Source organism: Tasmannia lanceolata, unplaced genomic scaffold, assembly GCF_043159265.1.
Source record: "Tasmannia lanceolata isolate RefF3 unplaced genomic scaffold, GAP_Taslan_0.1 ptg000026l, whole genome shotgun sequence".
In the NCBI taxonomy this organism is placed as follows: Eukaryota; Viridiplantae; Streptophyta; class Magnoliopsida; order Canellales; family Winteraceae; genus Tasmannia; species Tasmannia lanceolata.
In genome coordinates, this window is record NW_027518703.1 from 3,471,712 (window position 1) to 3,499,587 (window position 27,876).

The window sequence follows — 27,876 nt, forward strand, 5'->3', positions numbered from 1 at the left end:
TGTAAGGATGGGATACCCCAGAACACTTGAGCCCAATTCCAGAGCTCCTGCAAGGATTCGTTAGGGTTCTTCTTTTTCCCTAACAAGCAAGCTCTTAATGAACCCATACGATTCTCCACTTCCTTGCCCGAGATAGATAGAGATGGAAACCCTGAATTCTTGTGACGGGATAATTTACCCGAATCGGGCCAAGTGTCATTCTCACCACTATTAGAAGCCTCCATAGAGGAACTAGAACGAGGAACCCACTGTAGGGAGGTTCTGGCTGATGACACCAGCGGCATTTCTTCCGCCACCTGAGATTAAGGTATTGACAGGAAGAGCAGAACCAGTTTTGTCTGTTGTCTAAGACAAGCCCAAGATTCCCATAGGATCTCCTCCCCCAAAACGGGCTGCCCCCCCCCCCCCCCCCCGGGTTGGAGAGGGAGACAGATTCGCTCTAGTTGTCGGACATCTTCTACAAAATTTCCTCCATCCAAAGTTATTGTAATGACAATGCAAGCATTTCCAATCTTCCAATGATCCACCGCCTACCTGTAGCCCCCTCTCATTTCGTTCTAAATTTTATATACTTTACTATATTATTTCATATTTTCAACCACCTTATTCTTTCTATGGAAATGTTGTGGACATCTCCCAAGAGAAATGGACAAAAAATTCTCAATTTTTATATGGAGTCCAGCCAGAATTTAGAAGCAACAGAAATTTAAAATAAGCTAATTTCGGACCAGAGCATTTAGGAATCATGAGATTGCAAAGAGCAGAACCAAAAGTACAATAGTTGTGCAATTATATACCACATGCCTTTCTCCAAAGAAGTGCACTAATGTGTCAGCAGCGATAATCACTTGCTGCTGAAACAACTAAGGCCCTGTTCGTTTGGGATTCTGATAACCGACGGTGATCCACCAAACCGATTATTGAACTCAAAAATAATGTAACTTCATTAATTTTGAGTCCAATAATCAGTTTAGGGGCTCACCATCGGTTGTCATAATCCAAATCGAACAGGGACTAAATCAGGTTTCCCTACTAGACATTCAGAGATAAGATTAGGTCATTACCTCCATGCGGTTGCTTGGATCCACATTGAGTTTTATAAGCATCAGTTCACGTTCTACCTGTGGTTCCTTAGAGAGATCTTCCACCTGATACATCATAGTTTTTTATGTGCCGGGCCATAAAAGAATGAGCCTAGTAAGCACCAACATTTAATGAATGTTAATGAATGTTTATGCATCAGATGTGCTGAACCGTACCTATATCCATAACACCGGGCTGCTCAGAACTTTAGATACAATCATACAAATATTATAAAAAATTGTCACTACACTATTAAATAGGCATGCAATGTCATATAGTGGGAAAAGCTAAATGCTTTTTGTGGTATATTAAAGAAACATTTTTCTGAACAGAGTAATATCAACTATCACATATACAATAGAACTCAAAGGAAAAGAAATGGTGTTGTTTTGTATTCTCCACATAAACCAGATGAAGGGTGGTTGGATACTTGGGTATCTAATTATCTTTAACTTCTTCTAAATGGTTGTTAGTTGTTACTGTTACTCATAACCATCATGCAGCATGTGTTCTCAGATTGAATGGGTAGCAATACCAAGCCAAGTACAACAAGTTGGGGGGTTATGAGCAATGGGTAGCAATACCAAGCCAAATACGACGAGTTGGGGGGTTATGAGCTAAGCCTTGGTTATGAGTTAAGCCAAATACAACGAATTATGCTTACCGTTCCTCATAATCATAATGCCATAATGCCTTTCAGGTCCTCCTAGCTATTATTCTACTGCAATAATTCCTGCTAAAACAAATGCCCATATTGTGGCAATTCCACCCATAAGGTAATGGGTTACTCCTACAGCATATCTTTGTACAATGCTCAAGGCTCTAGGCTAAGTAGCAGTGATGTGATTCAACCATGAGATACTTGATTAGTTTAGGCTTGTTTCTACTTTTGGACTTGTTTTGATTTTTGAACTTGTTTCTATTTTTGGACTTGTTGCTATTTTAAACATGAGGGCGAGCCTTGGCGCAACGGTAAGGTTGCTCCATTGTGACCTGGTGGTCACAGGTTCGAGTCACAAAGACAGCTCTCTGCAAAGCAGGGGTAAGACTGCGTACATCTAGCCCTCCCCAAACCCCACAATGGCGGGAGCCTCGTGCACTGGGCTGCCCTTTTTTGCTATTTTAAACTTGTTTACTATAATACTATCCTAGATGAGGGGCTGTCCACATCAACTAGGACCCACACCTCACTCCCCTTTTGTTCTCCATTTCCGCATGGCCCACTTGCTTGGTGAATTTACTCTTTATTGGACCATAGAAGAGGGCCCACAACTTAAACCCTTAACCCACCTAAAGCCCATCACTTAAGCCCACTTAAATGACCCTTTCATAAATTTAGTGGGGCCTACCACTTAAAACTCCCGACGAGCTCTGAAGAGGACTTTTGCAAAAATTGAGGAGCAGCCCTCTTCTCACACAATAGTAAGGTACTACCACAGTACCCCCCACCCACCCCTCTCTCTCTCTCTCTCTCTCTCTCTCTCTCTCTCTCTCTCTCTCTCTCTCTCTCTCTCTCTCTCTCATATCTTCTCTTATCCTCCTATTTCTCCCTTCTCTTTTCCTTTTCCTCCCTCTTTCTTTCTGCTCTCTTTTCTTCCTTCTTCTCTCTCTCCCTACAATGTTTCAACCTCCCTTGCAATCAGCCAGCACTTCCAGCCCTAGGCTACAAGCAACAACCTACCTTTTCCCATTTTTCCCACCACCTTCTCTCTCTCTCTCTCTCTCTCTCTCTCTCTCTCTCTCTCTCTCTCTCTCTCTCTCTCTCTCTCTCATTCATATCTTCTCTTATCCTCCTGTTTCTCCCTTCTCTTTTCCTTTTCCTCTCTCTTTCTTTCTGCTCTCTTTTCTTCCTTCTTCTCTCTCTCCCTACAATGTTTCAATCTCCCTTGCAATCAGCTAGCACTTCCAGCCTTAGGCTACAAGCAACAACCTACCTTTCCCATTTTTCCCACCTCCTTCTCCGTCCTCTCCCCCTCCCCACTTTACACCCCTTACCTGTCCCCTTGAGTTCTCCTACAACTCCGGCCAGCACAACCCTTGGCTACAGCTGATAGCCCTCTTTACTCTCCCTTGCACTCCACGGCCTTTGCAGCCCTCTTGTCTCCCACTATTTTCTCCTTCCAACTTTTTTTATTATTTCCCCTCCCATCATTGACAGCATCCAATGTTGTTGCTGTTGTCCTGGGATTTTTCCTTCTACCTTTTTTCTCTTATCGCAATTTTCACCTTGTGGCTTTCCCTGCAGCCTTCTTGCATTACCATCCACTTTCCCTACGTTTTACTCACCACCATGGTGTTAAATTTCCCCGAAATTTCCCCGAAAAGACCGAAATGTTTCCATTTGCATCCCCACCAAAACGAAATCTGCATGCTTTCCTTTTACGTCATTATTTCCCCCAAAAGTTTGACAGAGAAATGGTCAGAACAACAACAAAAAATGAAAAGATGCTATTATTTGCATTTCATTTCATTTCAATTCATTAATGTAGAGAATGATATTTGCCAGGCAACATCATTGAATTGCACGGTAGAGTAACTTCAAAAAAAATGTACGAGATGTCAGATCATAGTTACCAGGTCGGTAAACAGATACAGGAAGCGAAACGTGAAACGCATGAAAAAAATTAAAAGGGAAACGAGAAACTGGATACGGCAGAGAAACGTCTTGGGAAACACATTGAGAAACGCAAGGGAAACATTTGTGAAACGCGGGGGGAATGTTTGGAAATACGAGACGGAAACGCGAGTGAAAGATTCATGCATTTGATTGTAACAAGGAAGGTGGAAAACACCAAGAATGTGGGAAAACGCAAGGGAAACAGGAGTGAAACGTTTCCTACATGTTTCCCGAATGTTTCACGTGTGTTCTCCACGCGTTTCTTGAACGTTTTCCGCACGTTTCCCACACATTTCCGAAACGTCTCCCACGCGTTTCCAAAACATTCCTCATATTTGTAATAGGCTCTTCGCTTCCATTTCAATCATGTGTTGCCCACCTTCCTATGATGTTTTTAACATCTATGGTCAGGTCAGCATGGGACCAATAATACCTCATAACTCTATGTGGTATTGATATAGAGTTGGTTCTTTAGAGAGGAGATTGTACCTCATAACTCTATGTGGTATTAATATAGAGTTGGGGTTTTTAGAGATGAGATTGGTCATTGTACTTTCATATACTTCATTACATTGTACTTCTTTATTGACTTTACTATTCCAGACATATGCAACAACTCATGTCACTAGGTGTTCGACTTGATTAAGCAATTATGGATGGTTTTCTTGCTTGTGTGATGGTGTCTAAGTATGTATTTGTGCTTATTCTAACATTTTCTAAAGTTTAATCTTAAAATTTCATCATTTGCATATGTTTTCTTAAAAGATTAAAAAAATTCATCATTTGCATATGTTTCCTTACGTTTCCGTGACTTTACAAGATTTCGCCGGAAATTTCCATCGAAACCAAAATGCTTCCGTTCCCGTGCCAACTGAAACCGAAATTTAAAACCTTCCACCCAAATGCCTTCCCAATATGACAGGTCTACCTCAGGTAATCAGTTATATGTCATTCTTTTAATTTTGTTGTTGTTCCTTCTCAAATTGCTTCTCGGGCTCGTTCATGCACTGCCGCACATCCTATTTCTCACGTTGTTTCCTATGATTATATTTATCCTTCCTATCAAACCTTTCTCTCTACTTAGACTTCTGTTGTTGTGCCTAAATCTGTTGCAGAAGCATTAGCTCACCCAAGTTGGCGTGCCACCATGGATGCTGAGAATGATGCTCTTCAATCCAATGGCACGTGGCAATTGGTTCCACATTCGTCCGATGCTAAGACCGTTAGCTGTCAATGGATGTTCTTAGTTAAGTATTTTCCAGATGGTACAGTTGAGTGTTTGAAAGCATGCTTGGCTGTGAAGGGCTACACTTAGACATTTGGAGTGGAATATACTAAGACGTTTTCTCTATTGCGAAAATTCCATCTGCCCAGGTTCTTATCTCATTAGCTGTAAATTGGGGTTGGCCATTGTATCAATTGGATGTGAAGAATATCTTTATGCATGGTAACCTGACTTAGGAAGTCTATATGGAGCAACCTCCTGGGTATGTTGCTCAAGGGGGAGATGGGATCAATATGTTGTCTTCGTAAGGCTCTTTATGGACTGAAGTAGTCTCCTCGAGCATGGTTTGGGAGATTTAGTGAGCATGTCATACACTTTGGTATAAAGCTTTGTGTTGTTGATCACTCAGTGTTAAGTTCTAAGTCCGATGCTGGATATATTTTCTTGATAGTCTATGTGAACTATATTATTATTACTGGAAATGTACTGATAAGACAGGCATACAAAAGCTGAAAGAATTTCTTCAGACAGAGTTCTAGACCAAGAATCTAGGTCGTCTCAGGTATTTTCTAGGAGTTAAGATGGTGTATTCTCGTGATGGTCTTTTCTTGTCTCAGAGGAAGTATGTGCTGAATATATTAGAAGAGACATGATCCTTGGGAGAGAAACCAGCTGAGGTACCCATGGAACCTAATGTGAAGCTCTATCCAGATCAAGGACAGTTGTTGAAAGATCCAGGAAGGTATAGGAGATTGGTTGGAAAATTTATCTACTTTACTGTGACTTGTCCTAATATCTCCTTTGTAGTGGGAGTGGTTTGACAGTTTATGATAGGGTCACAACTCGGGTCGGGCGGGTTGGGTTTCCCATAACCCTACCCTACCCGAGAAGCTATCTCGGGTCGAGTTGGTTTTTTTTTTAAATACCAAAGAGGCAAAGATTCCTAAAGTCGACCTACCCGACATAGTTTCTAGGGTCGGGTCCGGGTTTTTCAACATTCTCATGTACGGATCATAAGTATTGTTTGATTATTGTTCTCTTTAATTTCTTTTATGTCGTATTGGCCTTCCATGTGTCTACCCTTACAAATTGTAATTTTGGGTAATAATTCTCTTTCATCACTTTTTTATTCTTCCTACACTTCCACTAGCTTGAAAATTGTAACTGTGGTTTTAGTTTAGGAGGAAAAAAAACAGTATATGGTGCATTGGATAATGGTAATAATGGTAAAACATTTTAGTTGGAAGAAGTACGATGTGTTTGATAGATTCAACTGCACAATGAAACACATCTCAATCTCTAAGATCTTCATGGCTAAAGCACATCAGCTCTCTTTTCTTTGATTATTTCATCATCGTCTGTGAAAGGCACAAAAGTTGTAGTTGCAACTCAGGTCGGGCGGGTCAGATATCTTGGATCAAGTCGGGTCGGGTTTTCTATAAAAAAAATGAGATTCAGAAACCAAGCCCATGATATTTTTTGAGTCGGCTTGTGGATTCGGGTTTTGGGTATAACCCGACCCAAGTTGCAACCCCAGTTTATGAGTTCTCCGCGTACCTCCCATTGGAGAGCAGTTCTTCAAATAGTTAAGTACTTGAAGAGTGTTCCTGGGAAAGGATTGTTCTTCAGAAAACATAACCACGTGAAGTTGAAAGGATCATTGATGTAGCCTGGGCAAATCTCCAGCTTAGAGGAGGTCAACTGCATGATATTGTACCTTTGTTGGAGGAAATTTGGTATCGTCGCGGAGTAAAAAACAAGATGTGGTGGCTAGATCTAGACTGTGCAAATATCCAGCTGAGAGGAGGTCAACTACAGGATATTGTACCTTTGTTGGAGAAATTTTGGTATCATCGCGGAGTAATAAAACAAGATGTGGTGGCTAGATCTAGTGCAGAGGCAGAGTATCGAGCAATGGCTCACACTTGTGGGGACTTGACTTGGTTGAGGTTCCTTTTGTCTAAGATTGGTATTCCTTCTTTATCTCCAGCATCCTTGTACTGTGATAATAGAGCAGCTATTCATATCGTCTCTAATCCAGTGTTTCATGAGAGGACTAAGCATATTGAATTGGATTGCCATTTCATACCTAAGAAGTTCCAAATGGGATAAACATGCATTGTCTTTACTCGATCCGGAGATCAATTGGCTGATATGTTTACCAAACCACTGAGAAAGTCCAAGTTGATTGATATTTGTAACAAGATAAGGTTGTATGACATATACACTAGCTTGAGGGGAAGGGTTAGAAGGGTTAAGTAATTATGCGCCCGTATAAGGGTATTTTAGTCTATCTCACTGTACAACCCTAGTAATATATATATATATATATATATATATATATATATATATATATATATATATATATATATTATATCATATTTTGTGAAAATTCTAATTTTGGAATCTCTCTCTCTCTCTCTCTCTCTCTCTCTCTCTCTCTCTCTCTCTCTCTCTCTCTCTCTCTCTCTCTCTCAACTTTTCTCCTTCTCCATCATCAACAAAGCTGCTGCTGGAAATTTCTGTTGAAGTGTGCTGAAATCTCAAGTTTCTTGCTGGATGTTTTGAAAATAAAGCTGAGTGTTTTCGAAGAGGAGCCTTGGGGATCAAGGAGAATAGATCTCTCCTTCCTGTAATGGATATGTGCAGCTTCTTTTCCAAGAGAATTCCACTTCCCATCCTTGCCTAATTTGATCTAATCATACCTCAATTCCTGAATTCGTGTGACATGTTCTGTATCAAGTTTAAATTTTCATGAGTTCTTTGAAGATCTGCTATTGTTCCTTCCCTGCTATAAGAGATCACCAAATCCAACAGATCCGAACAGAATTGCAACTGGAATACACAATTCCAGTTCAGATCGATGCTGACTCAAGAAGAAGCTATGTTGAATCAGATCAGATCCTTTGACCAAAACTTCAAAATTCTGTTGCAAAGACAGATCCCATCCTTTGAGCAAAGTTCAGAATCTGAACTTACTGTCGAGAGCACCTACTTGCCTTGCAGGATCGACCTGTTCCTCTAATTTCTGTTTACAAGATCTCAATTTCTAATTTCTAGTTTGACTCCAGGACAGAACTGAAAGCACCTAGCTCACGGTATCACATCTACCTATTGATCTTCCAGAAGTTCTTGAAACAAAGTATCATAAAACTCGGCGCTTTATGCGCAATTCTGCAGTCATTGTACTCTCCAGTTCCAAACTTTCAAATTAGTTATTTTTTTACTGGACTGCAATTTGAGACTACATCATTCTAGATCCTCCCTGAGAGATTTGATTCAGAATTGCCTTTGGTTATATTTGCTGCTATTCCCACTGGTGCTACATCAATTGTTGAACAACCCATCCATAAACATTACGGAATAACTTATGCATCCGACATTGGCCATCCAGGAAAAACTTATTGTTGAACAACCCACCCAACTTTCTTGGCCATCCAGGATCAACTTCTGTCACAACTAGTCTGGACTTTGGAACCTATCTGACATTGTCAAGTTGGCAAATAGGGTTGAGACTCACTTGAAAAGGCCCAATGTAAGGGTCGTCAAATATCTGGCATTCAGAGGAGTTTGTCTAGAATCCAGGGAAGAGTCCTATGATCATTTCGACCCATGACATCCATAAAATCAAGATTCAGGGAGTCCGTAAAGTTTTTTTTTTTTTGGCAATGGTCTATGACCATCAGGTTTAACACATAGCAGAGCTCATCGAGATGATTCTGACGATATATTATAAGTCCAGATCCAACGGTCCAATCAAAAGTTATGCTTGATAAAAGTTTTGACTCTTTGAAGTTTGAACTTTGAACTGCCTTCTTTTGATATTGCACATTTAGAAACTTTTCAGTGGTGTGTTCCACTTCAACTTAGGACCTGTTTGATACGATGTGTACATGAAGCCATTTTACCTTTAGTTTTACTCGATGTGTTTGTAATTTTGTATGGCCCACAAATAGAAATGGTTGAAGATGTGACCCTGTATTCAAAACCCCTCTTTTTAGAAATGGTTGAGGATGTGACCCTGTGTTCAAAACCCCTCTTTTTAGAAATAGTTGAAGATGACTCTCTGTTCAAGACCCTTCTTTGTCATTATATCGTTCCACCCATTTGCATTTGGCTTCTCAAAAAAGGTGGAGATTCGATGATATCATGCACACTTGGCATGTTGAGCTGAAACAGTAAGAGGTAGTCAACTGACATTTCCTTTGCATATGGAAACTTTTTGAACAATCATATTGCTTCCCACACATTATCACAAATTTCATATTCTTCTTCATCCAAGCATAACATGTAAAACTTACTCCATTCACAAATGTATTAATCAGGAAACTGAAACAAGAATAAAATTGTGCAAATTAAAGTAACCCAGATAAATTTTATATCATAAAATTCTAGTAAAATAAGCGAAATGTGAGATTCTGAGATGAGATCATGACCTTCAAGACATTCACAAGCTTATTGAGCTGCTCTACAACTTGTTGCAACACCCTTTCCGTCCCAGAGACAACTATGGTGAACAGAGCCTTGTCTTTGTTCAAACCAACTGCAAGAGACTCAATGTTATATCCCCTTCTGGCGAAAACACCCGCAATCCGATTTATCATACCACTTTCATCCCCAACAAACACCGAAATCGTATGGCGCCTCACCCTGGATAATAAAGTTAAATTTAAAAAAAAAAAATGGTGTGGCAAATGAAATGGCCATTACGCAAGAAATGAAGCTGAAATTAAACAGTTGTTGAACAATGAAGATGTATAACAATCTCATAAAATGATTATTTAATCAAGGAACCAAAACCCATTATAAATTAATAAAACCCAAGCTAAAAACAAAAAAAGGACAGATAGAACCAGCCATTTTAATGCTGACCCAGAAAAAGAAACCCATAACAAACGAAAAAATAAAGTATGAAAAGCTAACATAGAGAGAGAAAGGAAAATCAAAAGGAACCTAAAGCTTACGAATTCCTTGTTCTAGAGGATGCAGCCTCGTTTATAGAAAATGCATTCTCATTGCTTGCAGAAACCACCATTTTCTTAAGCTCAATAGTCCTAGATTTCAACCTCGAAGCAAAGCTCATTTTCAAAAAAAATTGGGTTCTCGAGAACCCATGTTTGAAACCCACTTCGAAGAAAGAATGAGAGATAGAATTCATGGTATTGAGTGGTATAGGGGGAGCTGAAACTGCAGCCATGGTAGAGAGAAGGGTGAGAGAAGACGTGTGTTACTGTTAGGGTTTTAAGTGGATTAAATGACTGGATTTGCCCATGACAGTTATAATTCTCTAGTAGAGCATGAAATTTTGTGGGGGTAAAATAGTCAACTAGACTCCGGGGTGGGACCTTTTTTAGCATGAAATTTTGGGGGGGCAAAATAGTTTAGTTTGGTATGCAGCCGGCAGTTCAAAAGAATTTCCAAACGTTTTACCGTTTTAGACTTAGACTGCACATGCGTTGGCTAAATGACTATTTTACGCTCGTCATCTGTATCTCATGACATTTAACAATATTCTTATAAGCAATTTGCTAGGGACCATTGCAGAAGGCATTTCGCGGATGGGCTATTGCATATGGGAGCAGCCACCCAGGCTCAGATTTTGTTATTTGAGCCTGGGTGGCTGCTCCCATTTGCAATAGCCCATCCGTGAAATACCTTTTACGGTGTTCACTAGCAAATCCCCCCTGAATTATTTTTCCTCGAATACTAGCTTGCTCAATAGTGAGGGAGGATGCGAGAAGGATAGACGCTAGAAGGACTGAGTGAGGAGAAGGTAAGAAAAGTCTGAAAAACGAGGAAACAAAAACTCCAATTGATTTTTTCTTTGCCTCCTCTCACTCTCAATACTCATTATTTAAACCCTCAAATTAAGTAGTGTAAAAATTTTAAAAATTTTGCACCAACACTCATTGGTGCGGCAGGGGCGGAGGCACATATGGCGTACCACCCCCCCCCCCCCCCCCCCCCCCCCCAATGACCAATGCAGGCAAAGTTTAAATTAGTCCAGCCCCCCAAGTGTAAATTCCTGTCTCCGCCCCTGCTGGTGCCTCTCAAGTCGCTCCTCCTCCCAACCGCTCTACGTCTCATCTCGTCTCCTCTTATCACATTGGGAACTAATTTATCATGAAAAAGATTCATGGTTGCTAAACATGGCCCAAGCTAAGTGTTGAGAGAGCTGTTTAGAGAGAGGGGGTGGGGGTGTTGACTAAAAAATAAGGAAAACAAAACTCTATTTTTCTATTTTGAGTAGAGCTTTTCTTCCCCCATGTTGTTTTTCAGCCTTTTCTTACCCTGTCTTCACTTGTGCCTTCTCCCCTTTCAACCTTGTCCCTCTCCCACCACTTGATAAAATAATATTCCACGGAAAAAACTTTCATGGAAACCAAACATGGCCTAAAATGTTTGAATAGTACGTGTTTTATGACTATTTTTTTTATGAGGTAAATAGAGAAGCTTTAAAAATGGCCTCTAATATTGGCACTACAAGGTTTTGATAATGACCTAACTCATATTACCACTTCAATGTGATTTGATAATGACCTAACTCATCTTGGCTTTAATTATTTATTAATCGGTGGAAATGATACCCCACCCTTCTTTAACGGTTTCTATGATAATGGCTCGCTGCTTGAGGAAAAATTCACCCCCTTTAACATTTTTCTTTGCCTTTAAAACTTAACGGATAACGTTGGTGTGGGGGCGGAAAATATCATTCCCCTTAATCAGCTGTCAAAATCTATTACAATTCCCAACAAGCTCTCGGCAACCAATCCAAAAAGAAACGACAAGGTGAGTTTGGCCACTTAACAAAACATTCCATGCCAACATAAGTAGCCTTAAATAGAGAAGGTATTCAATAACTTTACAGAAACCTAAATCCACTGGGTACTAGACACTTAGACAGCTATAAAGAAATTGACATGTATAAGATATTCATAGCAACAGCTAAGGAGAAATTGACATGCGTGAGCTACAAAGAAATTTTTAATTGTAAGGTATTTATGAATCTTTTTATTTAGAAACATTCAATTCATGATGGTGTCACTCTAAATCAACCATAATAGAAAAAAAAAAAATATATATATATATATATATATATATATATATATATATATATATATTATTATTATTATTATTATTTATTATTTTTTATTTTTTCCCTTGCAATCCAAACAGGGCCTAAAGGAAACTTCCCTCAAAGCACAGACGAGGGCAAAGTAGTGCAAGATTATGACAGTGTTGTCTTATCCTTGTGCTAACTGGCAGCATCGCTACTGATGAGACAAAGAATAAAGCTTGTAATGTTTGTCATATGATTGGGCATGTACGACAACAATAATACGAATACCATTTTTATTTTACCAAGGAGTTGTAAAATAGGCATTTTTTATGCAAAAATGTTGAACGCGTTTTAGAGAGCATTTTCTGCTCTATTTGGTGTTTAATGTTTTTCTTTACACTGCCTGGCAAGATATTTGTGGGCGAAATCTGACATAATCTTGCAAAAACAAAAAAAATAGGGTAGAATTAAAAGCGGGAAATGATATTTGCGCTCTAGTGTTTTGATAAACATTCGCTCACTTGTTTGTCGTGTAGTATTTAAAGGGCTTTAAGAGCTTTTTTAGAACCGTAATATCCTCTGACATCCGTTTAAATACTACACGACAAACAAGTGGAGCGCATGTTTATCAAAACACTAGAGAGCATAAATCATTTCTCTTAAAAGCAAACCACATGATGAAAAAAATTACAAGGTGATAGGACACAAATACGGCGCTACTCTCAGATCTCGCCAGGTGTCGTCCATGCACCAATAAAGCCTAACATCATGAAGAAAGGCGTTGGGAAACGGCAAGACCATACGATCACGACACGTGACGCTCTCTCGCCGTCCAGACCTCATCTTCACAAGTTATGTAAAGAATTATCCGGCAAAGCCACGCGCGCCGGCAGAGCAGGAGAACAGCCCAATCCTACAAAGGAAGGTTTTCTCTCCATAATGATGAAAAGGTCCGCGCGCCTTCCTTTAAAAAGGAGGGAAGGGAAGAAGAGAGGGATGGATGCTTTGAAAAGACATCATTTTCTCAAGCTCCCGCATAACAACCAGAAAAAGAGGCGAGGCAACAACAGAGGAGGCTAGGAACTTAATCCTACTCTCCCTGCTAGTCCCCTCAGACCCACTCATCCGCACACTCAGAAAAGAGCCCGCGCTTTGGTCCTGGTAACCCTGATCAAACCCCTTCCTCCTCTCGCTGTCCTTTATATTGATTGGTCGAAGGATCTGACTTGGGTGTCGAAGTGGTCGTCCGGGATCCACCCCGGACCCCCTGACCCCCTTTGTTTGTGATTGCAGACCCCGCGGAGGCCCTCTACCGACCGCGCGATCGCAGACCCGGATTCAGATGCCATCACAAGGATTACAACAGGATTAATCTGCAAACCCATGAATGCACAAACCTCAACCATTTTCTCTTGTCCTCTCAACCAAGGCTGTACACAAGAGCAACCAGAGAAACAACCCAAGAGAGGAAATTAAAACAAGAAACTCTCTCTCTCTCTCTCTCTCTCTCTCTCTCTCTCTCTCTCTCTCATATATATATATTCTATTGCTCAAGCCTCTTCCCTAACTGCACGCCACAAGAGAAACCCCCCCTTTTTGTTTCCACCATATTTTCCCACCACAACTGTGAAATCTAGTTGAATTAGGAAAGCTCGAGGGGTCGGAAACAAGGCAATTTCCCCATCAATCTTCTCTTTAGCTTGTTTCGTGGGTAGTTGAAGATTTTTCGTTGATGTCGCTACCGGTTCATTGTCGTCATAAACCACCATTGACATTTCAAAGTACCATCTATACAACATCGAATCATCTTGGTTCTAACTTTACCTAGCTCGATCAACACGCAAATGAACACATGTAGTTGTCAACCAGTTGACTTACACAATCAACCCTAGAGGGTAATCTTGATCCGTGCACCCGTCGTAGGAATTGTCACCTCCTCACAATCGTCCGTAACCTAGAAACTCGTCTTTGTACCAACAATGAAAGAGACCATATGCAAGGACATTACATCTGCATGTCGTTTTCCAACGTCCATTGAGGCATCAGGAACACTAGTTACCATGTCCCCAACCAGATGATATAATTCACCACACGTCTCTTCTTTCGGCAGAACCATACATGTAATTTTTATGGCTCCTTCTACTGCAGTATGCATGCAACCCCTAGAGTCCAATCCTCTAAGAGGCACTGAATTTTTTTTATCTTTGGGACATATATCACACTACTTGAAGTACGAATCACTCCATTGAACATCTTGATCTTCACCGCCTCAATATCCATGACATCACAAATAGATCCATCACCCAAGGACACTACATTTGCCCTCATCTCCTAGAACATATTAAAATAGTTTCTCCTGGAGCATACAAGAATAGAGTATTGTGAATTTAAAATCCACTCATCATGAGAAAAAGTGTCATTATTTGTGAAGATTGTGAGAACATCTCCAACCGTTTCCCTCTACTTATCCATTTCTGCAACCTCGATATTTGTAGAACCATTGTCGAACTTGTCAGCTCGCTTTGGACAATCCCATTTGATTGATGTGGTCATATTACTTGCAATGATAATATTGCACATCCTTTCCGCTAACGTTGCATCTTTGACCTGTCTTAACCTGATCACCTAATAGATGACTCTTCCTCTTTGATTTCCAGCATAAACAACTAGCTCATGCTCTTGACCCTTACCCATAAAAAGTTTATTCCACATCTTAATCTATAAGAGAGGAGTCGTGACCTCATCTAACTTCATTGTATCTTTACAATACAATAGACTTGTAACTAGGTTGTCATACGAATCCAAAAGCAAGGTAAAAAGTATAAGGGTCTTATCATCGCCCTTCACCTTTTCATAAACCTTGTGAACTTGATCCAAAAGCCTGTTGAACACAACCATGTGTTCTAGAAGATTTTCATCTTCCCGCATCTTCAGCCCATACAATTATTGCTTCGGATACAATCAGTTCACCAAGCTTTTTGACATGTAAAGCTTTTCCAAACTTATCTCATAACTTCGGCACCGATTCTTCTTCCACAATGTCATTTGCCAAACATAGTCAAATTGTACTGACCGTCTTCGACTCAATGTCGTCCCACTTGGTATCTATCGTCTTATCAGTCTTTCCATCATTTTCTTTCAACATCATTACCAGGCCATTTGGACAAGAATGTCCTTTATCCTCATTTATCATAGGGTGAAACCTGCCTTTCGGTCAAACCTATTAATATTTAACTTAATAGAACTCGACTTCACCGTCATTTCATATCTCTCCGCACTTCTCATTGTAGGGCCTCACCTCGAATGAGAATATCTCAAACAATAATTCTACCTCTGATGATCACTATAATTGTGATCAAACAACAACACCCATAATCATTGCAACCGCAACTCAATGAACGATCGCTTGAACCACATCTCTGATACCGCTTGTTAAGAAATCTGCCTGGCAAAATCTAATCTGATCATGCACAAACAAACGGAAATGTGGAAATAAAAGCATGCCACAAGATAAATATAGAGATATGGTTCAGCAAAGATGCCTACATCCCTAGGTGAGAACACGATCTTCCACTACGAGAAAATGAAATTATAATAATTACGACAGGATTAACTTGCAGAAACAATCCAAGAGAAAAACACAAAAATACAAGAGTAATCCAAGAGGAAAAAAAAGGGGGTGGAAATTCGGTTCGGTTCGGTTCTAGGTTTGGAATCCCGGAACCGAAAACCGAACCGAGAACCGACCCTCACCTTAAAACCCAATGCCTCATCGCTTGATAAAATCACTCCACCCCCTTTTAATTCACCCCTCTTTAACGTGTTGCTTTGCCTTTAAAATTTTAATTCAACCCCCAAATTTGTGCTTGATTATTCCAATTTGTGCATGTTTGTAGGTCATATATAATTTTTGCATTGCCCAAATTTGTGCAAATTTGTGCCTGATTATTCCAAATTCGTGCATGTTAGTCTTTGTAGTTCATATATAAACAGGACCGAACCGATTATAAATACGATTAGGAAAAATATCTACATTTGGTGAAGGTTGGGTAAACCCAGAACCGAACCGATTATATATGGTTTTGGTTCGGTTCGGTTCCAATCATATATGGTTCGGTTCTAGTTCCAATTTCAGGGAACCGATTATATATGGTTCGGTTCTGGGTATACCCCAAAACCGAACCGAACCATACCATGTCCACCCCTACCTAGCGGTTCACCACAAGACCTCCTCTTCATTTCTAACTTGGTTTCCCACCACAACTAAGAAACCTAGTTGAATTCAGAAAAGTGGGTGTGGTAAACAAGGCAACTTTCGCAACACTTACACATAAAATAAGGAGTTAAAGTGGTGGATTAAATAAGGAAATGGTAAATGCACCCATTTTCATTACTTGGGACCAAGGTTTTAAATTTTGGTTTCAGGGCTAATTTCGGACCTAACCGAAACTGAAATTTCAGCCAAAATCCCAAAATTTTGGCCGAAATTCAGTAAAGACAAACAAAATTTAGATTTTTTGAGATGCTAGGAAAGCTGTTACAAACCTAGATTGGTTCACAACGGATTGATCTTCTTTGAGGGAAAATCGGCCTCTTGACCCACTTCGAGGGAGGAGTCGTCCTCCTTTGTGCACAAGACACTACTGGAATAAATTTCTACATTGCCTTTTTATCATGATAATGGATGCTCTTATTGAATGAGAGCCCAGCGATTACAATGCTTGAAAATAGCTAGGGCTGCAACTCAGGTCGGGCGGGTCGGGTTTTGGAGAACCCAACCCTACCCGAGAAATATCTCGGGTCGGGTCGGGTTGGGTTTTTTTTTCGGAAAACCCACGATTCCCAAACCCGGCCCTACCCATGATAAATCTCGGGTCGGGTCGGGTCGGGTTTTTTCACGTTAACGCAATTTTTTAAGGAAAATTCTTGTTTGGCAAGGCAACTCAACTCATAGAAGTAGAAATTACACTCACATTACACTTGAATCAAACAATGATGTAATTACACTCACATTACACTTGAATCAAACAATGTTGTAATCAAACAATGTTGTAATTACAATCAAACAATGTTGTCTTTTGAATGCTCAACCCGGATCGACCCGAAGCCCATGAAACCTGAACCCAACCCAGGCTATTTTCAGGCCGGGTCGATGCGGGTCGGGTAAAACCCGGCTCGAGTTGCAGCCCTAAAAATAGGAGAATAGATAAAACTAGTAACTAACCTAGAGACATGGACTAATGAAACTCAGCCACCTAAACACAAACCCAACTGGACCTTAACGTGCCAAAGAAACACATCAGCATACGTTTTTATTAAGAGAAAATAAAGGAGGGAAATATGGTAAAGCTAACTGCCCATATCTCCCATATCTCGCTCCAAGTGGGACCAACTCAAAGCACGTAACAAAAGCCAAACCCCTTTTTTGCAAATAAAGACTGTTCCTATACTCACAACACGTGCCCAAAAGACAAGAAAGGGAAACGTATTCATGGGGCCAACTCTGTGTCCGCTACAATGACAAAAATACCCCTACTCAAGGCAAATCTTCCAAGTAATATTTAATGATCTCCAGAATCTCTCTTCCCAGCCAATAGGCGTTGGTCTGTTGAAGGAAAGTTTTGATGGTTTAAAATTTAACTCGGAGCAAAGGGTATTTTGGTAATCATCCAAAGTCTTTTTCATTTCCCATCCCGAAAGTGCTTTCCATTTAGAAATATACTTGTGATTCCTCCCCTTGACAACTAACGCAATGCCTGTCCAATTTAATGTTGACATGTGCTTTTTGGTGGTCCAATTCATTGAGATAACATTGGGTCCACCATTGCATATGAAAAACTTTTTCTGGAGATCACTAGAGTAACTTTTCCTACAACTATCCACTTCCACACTTCCAAGTGGAAGTGGACCCTATCTCCACTCGCCTGTCATAACTCACATGATTTTCGTCCCCTTCAGGCTGGGGAAGACTTGTCCTAGCCACTCATATCCCATCCATACACAGTGGAATGCAATTTTAGTAGGTAAAAAAGAATTATAAAAATGGATGCAAATTTATTTGAACTAGACATGTATGTAAATTTTCGAAAAAATACTCATGCTTTGCAATCCCATGGGCAAGTGCGAAGGGTGTAGGGAGCCGGGTCGAACTCACCCTGTAAAAGCTAGCCGTTAAGGGGAGGGTGCCCAAGTCCTTTTAAGCCCATCCACATTCATTCACATTTCCGATGTGGGATCTTTGTTTTCACATAGAACCCCCCAACAATCTTCCCCTCCACGTGAAAGCACTGCCCCGGGGGATTTTTCCATCCTCAAAGGCACATTGGGATTACCACAAACTCGGCTCTGATACCACTTGTAGGGACCGGCGTAGAACTCACCCTTAAAAGCTAGCTGTTAAGGGGAGGGTGTCCAAGTCCTTTTAAGCCCATCCACATCCATTCACATTTCCCATGTGGAATCTTTGCTTTCAAGTGGAACCCCCCAACAACGGGCCCCTTGTGAAATCGTGAGGGCTCCACTGCTTGTGAGTATGCAATGAAAGATGAGGCCTCCCCAACAACGAATTAAAACGAGTGTGTCTTGTTTTCAAGTGATCCCAAACTAGTAATGACGTTACATTAGACCCTCATTGGTTAGCAGGAAAAATATTTCTCTTGGAAAAAGTTTTCCAATTAAAATTTTTTAGCCTAAGATTTTGCGGAAATGATACAGTTTTGGCTTATTTATAGGTATATCATTATAATTTGAAGCTCCCACTAAATACATCTTCAGGTGTTGTGGTTGAAGTTACTTTTTTCATTTGTAATCAAACACTGAAAAAACAAATTTTTTTGGAAAATTTCTTCTTTTCCATAAAATTCTTGCAATACGCGGAGCACACAATTGTACACATGCTTTGATAGGGCGGGTCCCACCATCTCCACCCAAGCCCACGCATAGGTGGGTCCCACCATCTACACTGAAACCCATGAATAGTGCAGGCCCACCATTTTACCTCTCATGTTTAGATGGAGTGGGGCCCACCTTTTTAATCTGTGCGCATCATGGGTCAAGAATGCTTGTCACAATATAATCACATACATAATCCCATGAAGTGATGAAGATGATTCCACACTACCTTGCTTTGGTATTGTCACTCATCTCTTTAAACTTCTCCAGCCTGTTTTTTGACAGATTGCTATGGAAGGTTAAAGAGAGGAGTGCCAATAATTAAACAAGGTAGTGCAAATATCGTCTCCCATTTCATTCGTGGAACGTAATAGTGTCTGCCAAAGCAAGCTTATCCAGTACGTAATCTCAACGCTAAGATGTATAATCTTCTTAATAAAATTGTCCAAACATAGTTTTAAAATAATCTACCATATAATAATGAAGCCATTTTTTAATCTCAATCTCTTTCAATTTCTTTGTCATATATGTTTTTAACGGGAAATGATATACTCACCCCTTCTTTCTTCTTTTTTTACTTGGGAAAGTCCCTCGAGCGTAAAAGGGGAGTCATAACTCATAAATACACTAGAAGGGGCTATCCCAAGTGAAAAACGGGATGAATTTATGGCTTCCCTTTTAATATAGTTTATTCATTAGTAATGCTATCGAAGCACAACCTAATGAGAGCAAATTCTGATCCCATATCTTAGACATTATAATCGATTTTAGATATATAAAGAACTCAGTTATGCAGTGTCAACATTAAGCATTAGATTTTATTTTTGAATGGCGACATTAATCATTATTAAGCTCAAGTTGTCTATTTAAAAACTAATATTACAGTAATGGTGACAATTAAAATATATTTTCACTAATAAACTTTTTCACACTTATTGTGAGATCTCAATTACACTAATAAATTTATTATTAAATAATATTTAAATCAATTCTAGAAATACTTAAATAAATAAAACAAAAAGGGACTTCATATTTGCTCTATCATTTGGAAGCAAACACTCTCTTTTGATAAAAAAAAGTATTTCTTGATATTTAATAATTAAAATACCTAAGATGCCCATATGACTGTCATCTTCTTCTTCTTCCAAGCACAAAGGAGATCTTAAAGAAATAAAAGCAAAAAAAAAAAAGGCAAAAGAAGATCTGAGGAAGAAAAAAGACCATCATATTTTGTTTTTTAGACGTAAAATGGGTGTAAAATTTCTTACATCCATTTTCCACATAAATATGAGCAGACATTTTATTCTACATCGAAAGATAATAGAATCTAGAATTAGTGAGCACTATTAATGATTCGTGGAGTAAGAAATCAAAGTATAGAAAAGATGAGGTGAAGCTTTATCTAGAGAAAACATAAGGTTTGGATAGGATTAGATGTATGATAGAGACTCAAGGGTCTGTCATGTAGTCATAGCTTGAATTTGAGGCTACTATGATGTGGATGAAAATGCAAAAGAATGTTTGGTGATTTTCGTCGACGTGGAACAAGTCTCTTATTCGTTAACTTTTATTTTCGTCATTTTTTTGCATCATATTTTTGAGGCATCAAATCTTGACCCATTGGCTTGATTTTGGTCTCATTAGAAGGGTTTTTTATTACCTATCTAAAGAGCCCAAGATCATGTGATTTGGACTTGAATTGGGAAACTTATGTGCACTTTACCAATACGATATATGTCAATTTACGGAATTTCTATTTTAAGAATATTTTGTTCATGCGTTTATACATATGTTGAGGAGGAGGAGTATCTATTAACTTATTTATATAATCCTCACAAGAGCTTCCTCCTACCTGTCTAATCAATTTGGTCTGTCATCATAAAAAAGAGGGAGATTGTTAGCTCAAGGGTTCCCCATGGGTTCATTCAATCACCTTGTTTTGATAACTAACAAACGCAAATTGATCAGTCGTTTATGGACTAATTGTTTGCCTTGAGTGTTGTACTATGGACAGAAAATTCACAGGTTAATTCATGATAGCACCAACACATAATTGATGGCTTATGCTTGAAGATGGACCAAACAAAATGCAAAAGAGCTAAAGCATACTTGGATCAATCATACCTTGGAGGATCAACCAAGGAGAAGCTCAACATTAGTCATCTCAAAGCATTGAACAAACAAAGAAAGATCAATGAAGGCCAAAGCTTGTGGATCAACAACTTGCAAAGGAGCTTGAACCAAATGGTGGCATCATCCTTGGAAGGTGTCAAGCAAAGAAGCTCAACTTTGAAGATCACAAGCAAGCAAAGCACCATATTAAAGATGAATATTGGCTCAAGAGAAGTTCAAGAGAGTACTTAGAATGGTAGTATGTATCACATTTCTCTCTTGTGTTTTCTCTTGATCAAGGCACATCTTAAAACCCCTAAAAATATATTTTTCAAAGATACTAACACTCCCTTTAAGGAGTTAAATGGATAAATGAATGGCCATGGTGGTGTACCAACATGTTGAGACCCATATGGCATTCAACACAATATTGAACAAAACAGTGTTCCGAATAAACAACCTGGACCAGCAACTAAATCCTATCAAAACTTATTTAAAAAAAATTTCAAATATTTTTGAAAATATTTTTAACAAATAGCTCTCATTTTTCTCATATATATGGAGTATAAAAACGTCGAAATCCGATAAGAAACGAAGGAGATATGAATTTTTCAAGTAGGAAGCAGATTGCTAGAAATCCATTCTCGGAGCTCCGAGACATTTCTTGGAGCTCTGAGAAAACAACCAGGAACAAAAAATATATATAACAGTTGTGGCCCAACGGCTAGTTGACTTTTTTATCCAGTTTTGACTGTTTTGCCCCCCAAACGGTCATATTGAGTTGGGACTTCAAATATACCCATTCAAATAGTCTAAAACACATTATGAACATACTCCAACTCTAATAAACCCTAGAAAACACCTTTGCATCAAATTTGGGTTTTTCTCTCCTACTTCTTTTTGTGCCTTGAGTTTGAGAAATCATTTGAGAGTGAATTAGGCTATACTTTGTACATCTATTTGAGAGATTTGTAGTGAGCTCAAGTGTTGTAATCAAGCCCACAAAAGGCTATCCAAGTGTACTTCAAAGTCTCCACAACTATCACGGGTCTCCGATTCGACCCAACAAAGAAAGGTGAATCATTGTATTGAGGGTCTACTCTTCGGCCCATTAAGAAAGGTGAAAAATTGTGAGGGTCTTCGCTTCAACCCGATAAGAAAGGTGAAGCCGTTGTAAGAGGGTTCCCGATCCGACCCGTTAAGAAATGAGGATCACTTTTAGTGGATTTCCCCAAGGAGACCAAACTTGGGAAGAGTGGACATAGGGTGTCTCCCGAACCACTATAAATCTTGTGTGCACTCCCATCTTCTCTCTCCTTCTCTTATGTGGTAAGATCTTTACTTAACTTTACATTTTCATTCCGTATTAATCTTGCAAAGTAACAAGAGCATTGTTGTGTGTGGTGAATTAATTGTTAAATTGGATCAATTTGTTTTTAACTTGGAATTAAATCTTTAAATTCATATAAAGCCGATTCACCCCCCTCTTGGGTTGCTTAGTGGGATTTCACTTGGTATTAGAGATAAAGGTTCTTCTATAGATCTTTGATTATTTCAAATTTCTACAAGAGAAAAGATCTAAAATGGCAACCCCTATGAATTTTGAGAAAGGACGATCATATCTTGTTCCTCCCATCTTTGATGGAACGAATTATGGATCGTGGAAAGTCAAAATGAGGTTCTTTCTAAAATCTATAGATTATGATATAATTGACATAATTGATAAAGGCTTCACCTTACCTAAAAAATACAACAAGCTTGCTTTGAATATGTTTTCTTTAAACTCAAAAGCTATGATTGCATTGTGTTTTGGAATATCTAGTGATATTTTTGTGAAAATATCTTCATGTAAAAATGCAAAAGAAATATGAATCACTGTTGAAAATTTATATGAGAAAAATATTTGTCTTAGTGCTTCTATTGATGAAAATACTACCTTTGGACAAAACAAGATTTCTCAGAAGTCTTTTGCAAACGAGAACAATTTCAAAACTTCAATTTTCGAGTTGCAAAATCAAATTGAAAACTTGAAAATGGAAGTTGATGATTGTTTGGGCAAAAATGAAAAATTAGGTCAACTTTACCAAATTTTGATAAAAAAAAATGTTGACTTTGTTCAAAAATGTAAAATTTTGGAAAATGAAAACTTCGAGCTTATTGAATTTTTTTTTTTTTTTAAAGAAGTGGGAGAGAAAAACCCAATTTTGATGCAAAGGTGTTTTCTAGGGTTTATTAGAGTTGGAGTATGTTCATCATGTGTTTTAGACCCTTTGAATGAGTATATATGAAGTTCCAACTCAATATGACCATCTGGTGGGCAAAACAGTCAAAACTGGGTTAAAAAGTCAACTAGCCGTTGGGCCACAACAGCTATATTTTTTTTCTGGTTGTTTTCTCAGAGCTCGGAGCTTCGAGAAATGTCTCGGAGCTCCGAGACTGGATTTCCAGCAATCTGCTTCCCACTTGAAAAATTTGTATCTCCTTTGTTTCTTGTCGAATTTCGACATTTTTATACTCTACGGATATGAGAAAAATGAGAGCAATCTGTTAAAAATATTTTAAACAATTTTTGATAGGATTTAGTTGCTGGTCCAGGTTGTTTCTTCAGAACTCTGTTTTGTTCAATGTTGTGTTGAATGTCATATGGGTCTCAATATTTTGGTACACCACCATGGCCATTCACTTATCTATTTAAGTTCTTAAAGGGAGTGTTAGTCTCTTTGAAAAATATATTTTTAGGAGTTTTATGATGTGCCTTGATCAAGAGAAAATACAAGAGAGAAATGTGATACATACTACCATTCTAAGTACTCTCTTGAACTTCTCTTGAGCCAATCTTCATTTGATCTTCAATGTGGTGCTTGGCTTGCTTTGGGATCTTCAAAGTTGAGCTTCTTTGCTTGACACCTTCCAAGGATGATGCCACCATTTAAATCAAGCTCCTTTGCAAGTTGTTGATCCACAAGCTTTGGCCTTCATTGATTTTCCTTTGTTTGTTCAATGATTTGAGATGACTAATGTTGAGCTTCTCCTTGGTTGATCCTACAAGGTATGATTGATTCAAGTATGCTTTAGCTCATTTGCATTGCGTTTGGTCCATCTTCAAGCATAGGCCATCAATGATGTGTTGGTGCTATCATGGATTAACCTGTGAATTTTTTGTCCATAGCACAACACTCAAGGCAAACAATTAGTCCATAAACAACTAATCAATTTGCGTTTGTTAATCATCAAAACAAGGTGATTGAATGAACCCATGGGGAACCCTTGGGCTAACAGTTTATATTTTATAATTAGGTTACTTTAGATAGATAGACAGTTAAGATTAGTTACTTAGGTCTTAAGTTAGCTTTTAAGATTTCTTTTCTTATAAATAGATATTCTGAAAGCATTGTTATGGACTTTCTTGAATTATTGAATAAAAATTGGCCTTTAGCTTTTGAGTTCTTTGAAAACTTTTGATTATTTTCGAGTTTCGCTCTAAAAAACTCGGCTTCAATGGGAAAGAAGTAAATCTCATCTCCTTCGACATAAATCTGGTGAAAAGTGAGCCTTTGTGGCTGCTCTCTCATGCTTGCCAGCTGTGAAATGCCTTTTTGCAAAGTCCCTAGCAAATCTCATTATAATAAGGACGGCTAAAGATATTGGCACTACTATGTTATAATAATTGCACAAACTCAATTTGTCTTTTCTATTTTTAGATTGACTTTGGGAACTGTAATAACCATTGACATTTGTTTAAACAGTGAAGGGCAAGATGACTTAATGCAATTATCAAAACATGGCAGTGCCAATATCAGTAATAAAAAAGAAGGGAAATGACATTTCCAGTCTTTAATTGAATTTTCTTAAAATGAGTGCATTACCAACAAGGTTTGAAATTTCGGTCCTCACCGAAACCAAAATTTCAACGAAATCAATCGAAATCAAATTAAGTAATATTTTAGCCCGTAAAAAATTTCAGCGAAATCCCCAAAATTTCGATAAATTTGGCTAAAATTTGGGATATTATTAAATAATGAATAAATACCAGATTTTTTGGAGATATTTCTTAAATTTCGGCCCGCAATTTCAGGGAAAATGAAATTTTGGACGAAATTTCGTTACATTTTGTCTTTACCCAATTTCGGTTTCGGTCTCGAACGAAACCTGAAATTTCGGATTTCGATCGAAATTTAAAACCTTGATTACCATCCACTTCTGTTTGTTATTTAATTTTTGAGGGAAAACAAGAAGGGGGTGTCAATATGAGTGCCCATTTTTGAATGCAAGCCAAGGGCCTGAATCAGTTCGATCGGAATAAAAGGCCGATTTTGATTCCTAATTCTGGCAATCCAAACGTGGGGAAAAGCTAACTTCATCAAGAAAGGAGTGGCATTATCAAAATATGGGAATGCAGGTGTCATTTTCTTGAACTCTTTTGGCAACAACCAAGATTGTGGTGCCTTTCATTGCCAGAGTCTACCGAGTTTCTTCTGGGTGCTAATGCTTGTTTTTGTGTTGCCGATGTTAGTTTTCTTTTTTTATCTTGTTTGCTTTGTCTCCCCTATCCTTTTTGTCATAGGGTTTGCTTTCAATCCTCATGTATATATTTTTATTCTATTTATTGAATTCTGGTCGGAGTCTTGCCTAACCCCAGCTTACCCATAAAAAAAAGACATACTTACCAGTTCTTTATCGCCAACTGTCTAACATAACTAGAAGTTTGGCGTATGAAGTAGTAAATCCGCCTTTCGCCTGTTGCCGAACATTGGTCAACGAGTATAGCGTATGCAGTAGTAAATCCTCATAGGAATGGGGTGTCAATGGATCTAGACAGTCCAATGGACTGTTCGAATCCGAAGTTTAATGGACAGGAGCTAGAGACACTGCTAGGATCTATGGACATATTTGGATTCCGATCATAGGATCTGAGAAAAGGGAGATGATTTTTTCACCCCCTGTAGGATTATGCACCCCCTTTTAACAGAATTGTGGGAAGACTTTAACGCTTTTTGACGTCAAATCACGTTAAAAGGGGCGTATAATCCTAGAGGAGGTGAAAAAAAATGATCTCCTGGGAAAAAAATTACCGTTCAGATCCAGACAACTAATAAAAGCCAGCGGGACGATCCGAAATCCGATATTATTATGTTATTTTATGAAAATTCCCTTTAATTTTATAACATTCAGTATTATTTCAAGGGTTTTTTTTTTTTTTTTTTTTTTTTGTAAAATAAGCTATAACTATTTTTTGAGCAAATTCCATTTTCAATATTTTGTTATTTATCTGTCTTAAGTCTTGAGTTAATTAGCCTCTTCTTTTCCTTCTCTAACCGGACATTAAGTCTCTAATCAACTGTGTTGTCGCCGTTGCGACTCACCCTCGCCCTCTTTTCAGAATTTTAATTATGTACAACGTAAATAGGACCTAATAGGACACTCCGATGGACGGTCTGATTTGAAATGGATCGTGGCTGAGACATGGGAAGTAGGATCCGAAGAACACTCCAACTCTGATCTGACGGATAAGTGATTTGAATGGATTGTGGCTAAGACCGATCCGAAGTGGATCCGTTGACACCCCTACATAGGAATCCGCTCATAAGCGGCATGCAAGAGTTGTGTGCGGGTCCCTCTGTTATGTGCATTTCTTATGATATATGTGGGGTGGATTATGATGTAGTTTTTATTTAGTTATAACTATAATTTTTATTTAGTTATGGTTTATGGGTTTTAGGGTAGTGGGTGTTACTTGTTGCTTATGTGTCTTTTAAGTGGGAAAATGGGTAATTCATGTGTACTACCTTTGTGTTTGTATTTAATTAGTTGTATTTCAATGAAATGGGGAAAGAAAAAGAAATTTAAAGCACAAAAGAAACTTTGTTCTAGGAGAGTCATGGTTCCTCTCAATTTGAGCAATTAGGAGGTCCAGTTGCCTCGAATCAACCTCTCTCCCCCTCTTTTCTATTTTCTCATTTGTTTATTTGTGTTACGTCCGATAAGCAAGTAACAAGTGGTATCAGAGCCGTCGATCTTGCGCCATGACTGCGCCTTCGGAGTCCTGGGAATCAATACGTGAAGATTTGGAGGAAATTAAGGCATTGGTTTTGAAAATGATGGAAGGACAAAAACGATTTGCCTCCTTGAAAGAAATCAGCAAAGAGATTAAGGAAATGCGAAAAGAAGATCAAAAGTTGAATCTTGAGCAAGCTATTGTTCGTGTAGAGAAAAGTTTGAGATTTGATGGTGACGAAGATAGCTTCGTCGAATGTTTTGCCAAGAATCTTAATGATTTTTTCCGGCCTTTCAATCATTTCATTATTTCAATGCAGTGTCACGAAAGATCATATTTCTGTTTGAGTTTGATGCAGCAAACTTTGAAGGCGAGGTTAAATTGATCGTGACCATTAAGATTTGGGATTCCGATGGAATAAAGATTTTCTCCAACAAATTCAACCTTGAGGACAAGGTTGTTTTAAAGGGAAAGAAATGTTATGTGCATTTCTTATGATATATGTGGGGTGGATTATGATGTAGTTTTTATTTAGTTATAGCTGTAATTTTTATTTAGTTATGGCTTATGGGTTTTCGGGTAGTGGGTGTTGGTTATTGCTTATGTGTCTTTTAAGTGAAAAAATGGATAGTTCATGTGTAACTTACCTTTGTGTTTGTATTTAATTAGTTGTATTTTAATGAAATGGGGAAAGAAGAAGAAATTTACAGCACAAAAGAAACTTTGTTCTAGGAGAGTCATGTTTCCTATCAATTTGAGCCGCCTCGAATCAACCTCTCTCTCCCTCTTTTCTATTTTCTCTTTTGTTTATTTGCGTTACGTCTGATTAGGCACGTAACACCCTCCAACCTAGGGGATTCCATGTGCTCCTTTTTTTCTTTGATTTAAATTTC

At 38.6% G+C, this 27,876-nt stretch overlaps 1 protein-coding gene across 1 annotated transcript in view; it reads right to left on the bottom strand.

The window, feature by feature from the left end:
• The window catches only part of LOC143858501 (acetolactate synthase small subunit 1, chloroplastic-like), a 30,195-nt gene extending 20,043 nt beyond the window's left edge, over nt 1–10,152 (bottom strand). The window contains exons 1-3 of the mRNA XM_077369138.1: nt 9,890–10,152; nt 9,362–9,575; nt 1,065–1,148 (exon numbers count right to left, since the gene is read on the bottom strand). Of these exons, the coding sequence (XP_077225253.1) occupies nt 1,065–1,148; nt 9,362–9,575; nt 9,890–10,122 (531 nt within the window). The 5' untranslated portion in view covers nt 10,123–10,152. The remainder of the gene's footprint in view (nt 1–1,064; nt 1,149–9,361; nt 9,576–9,889) is intronic.
• Nucleotides 10,153–27,876: the final 17,724 nt, after the last annotated feature.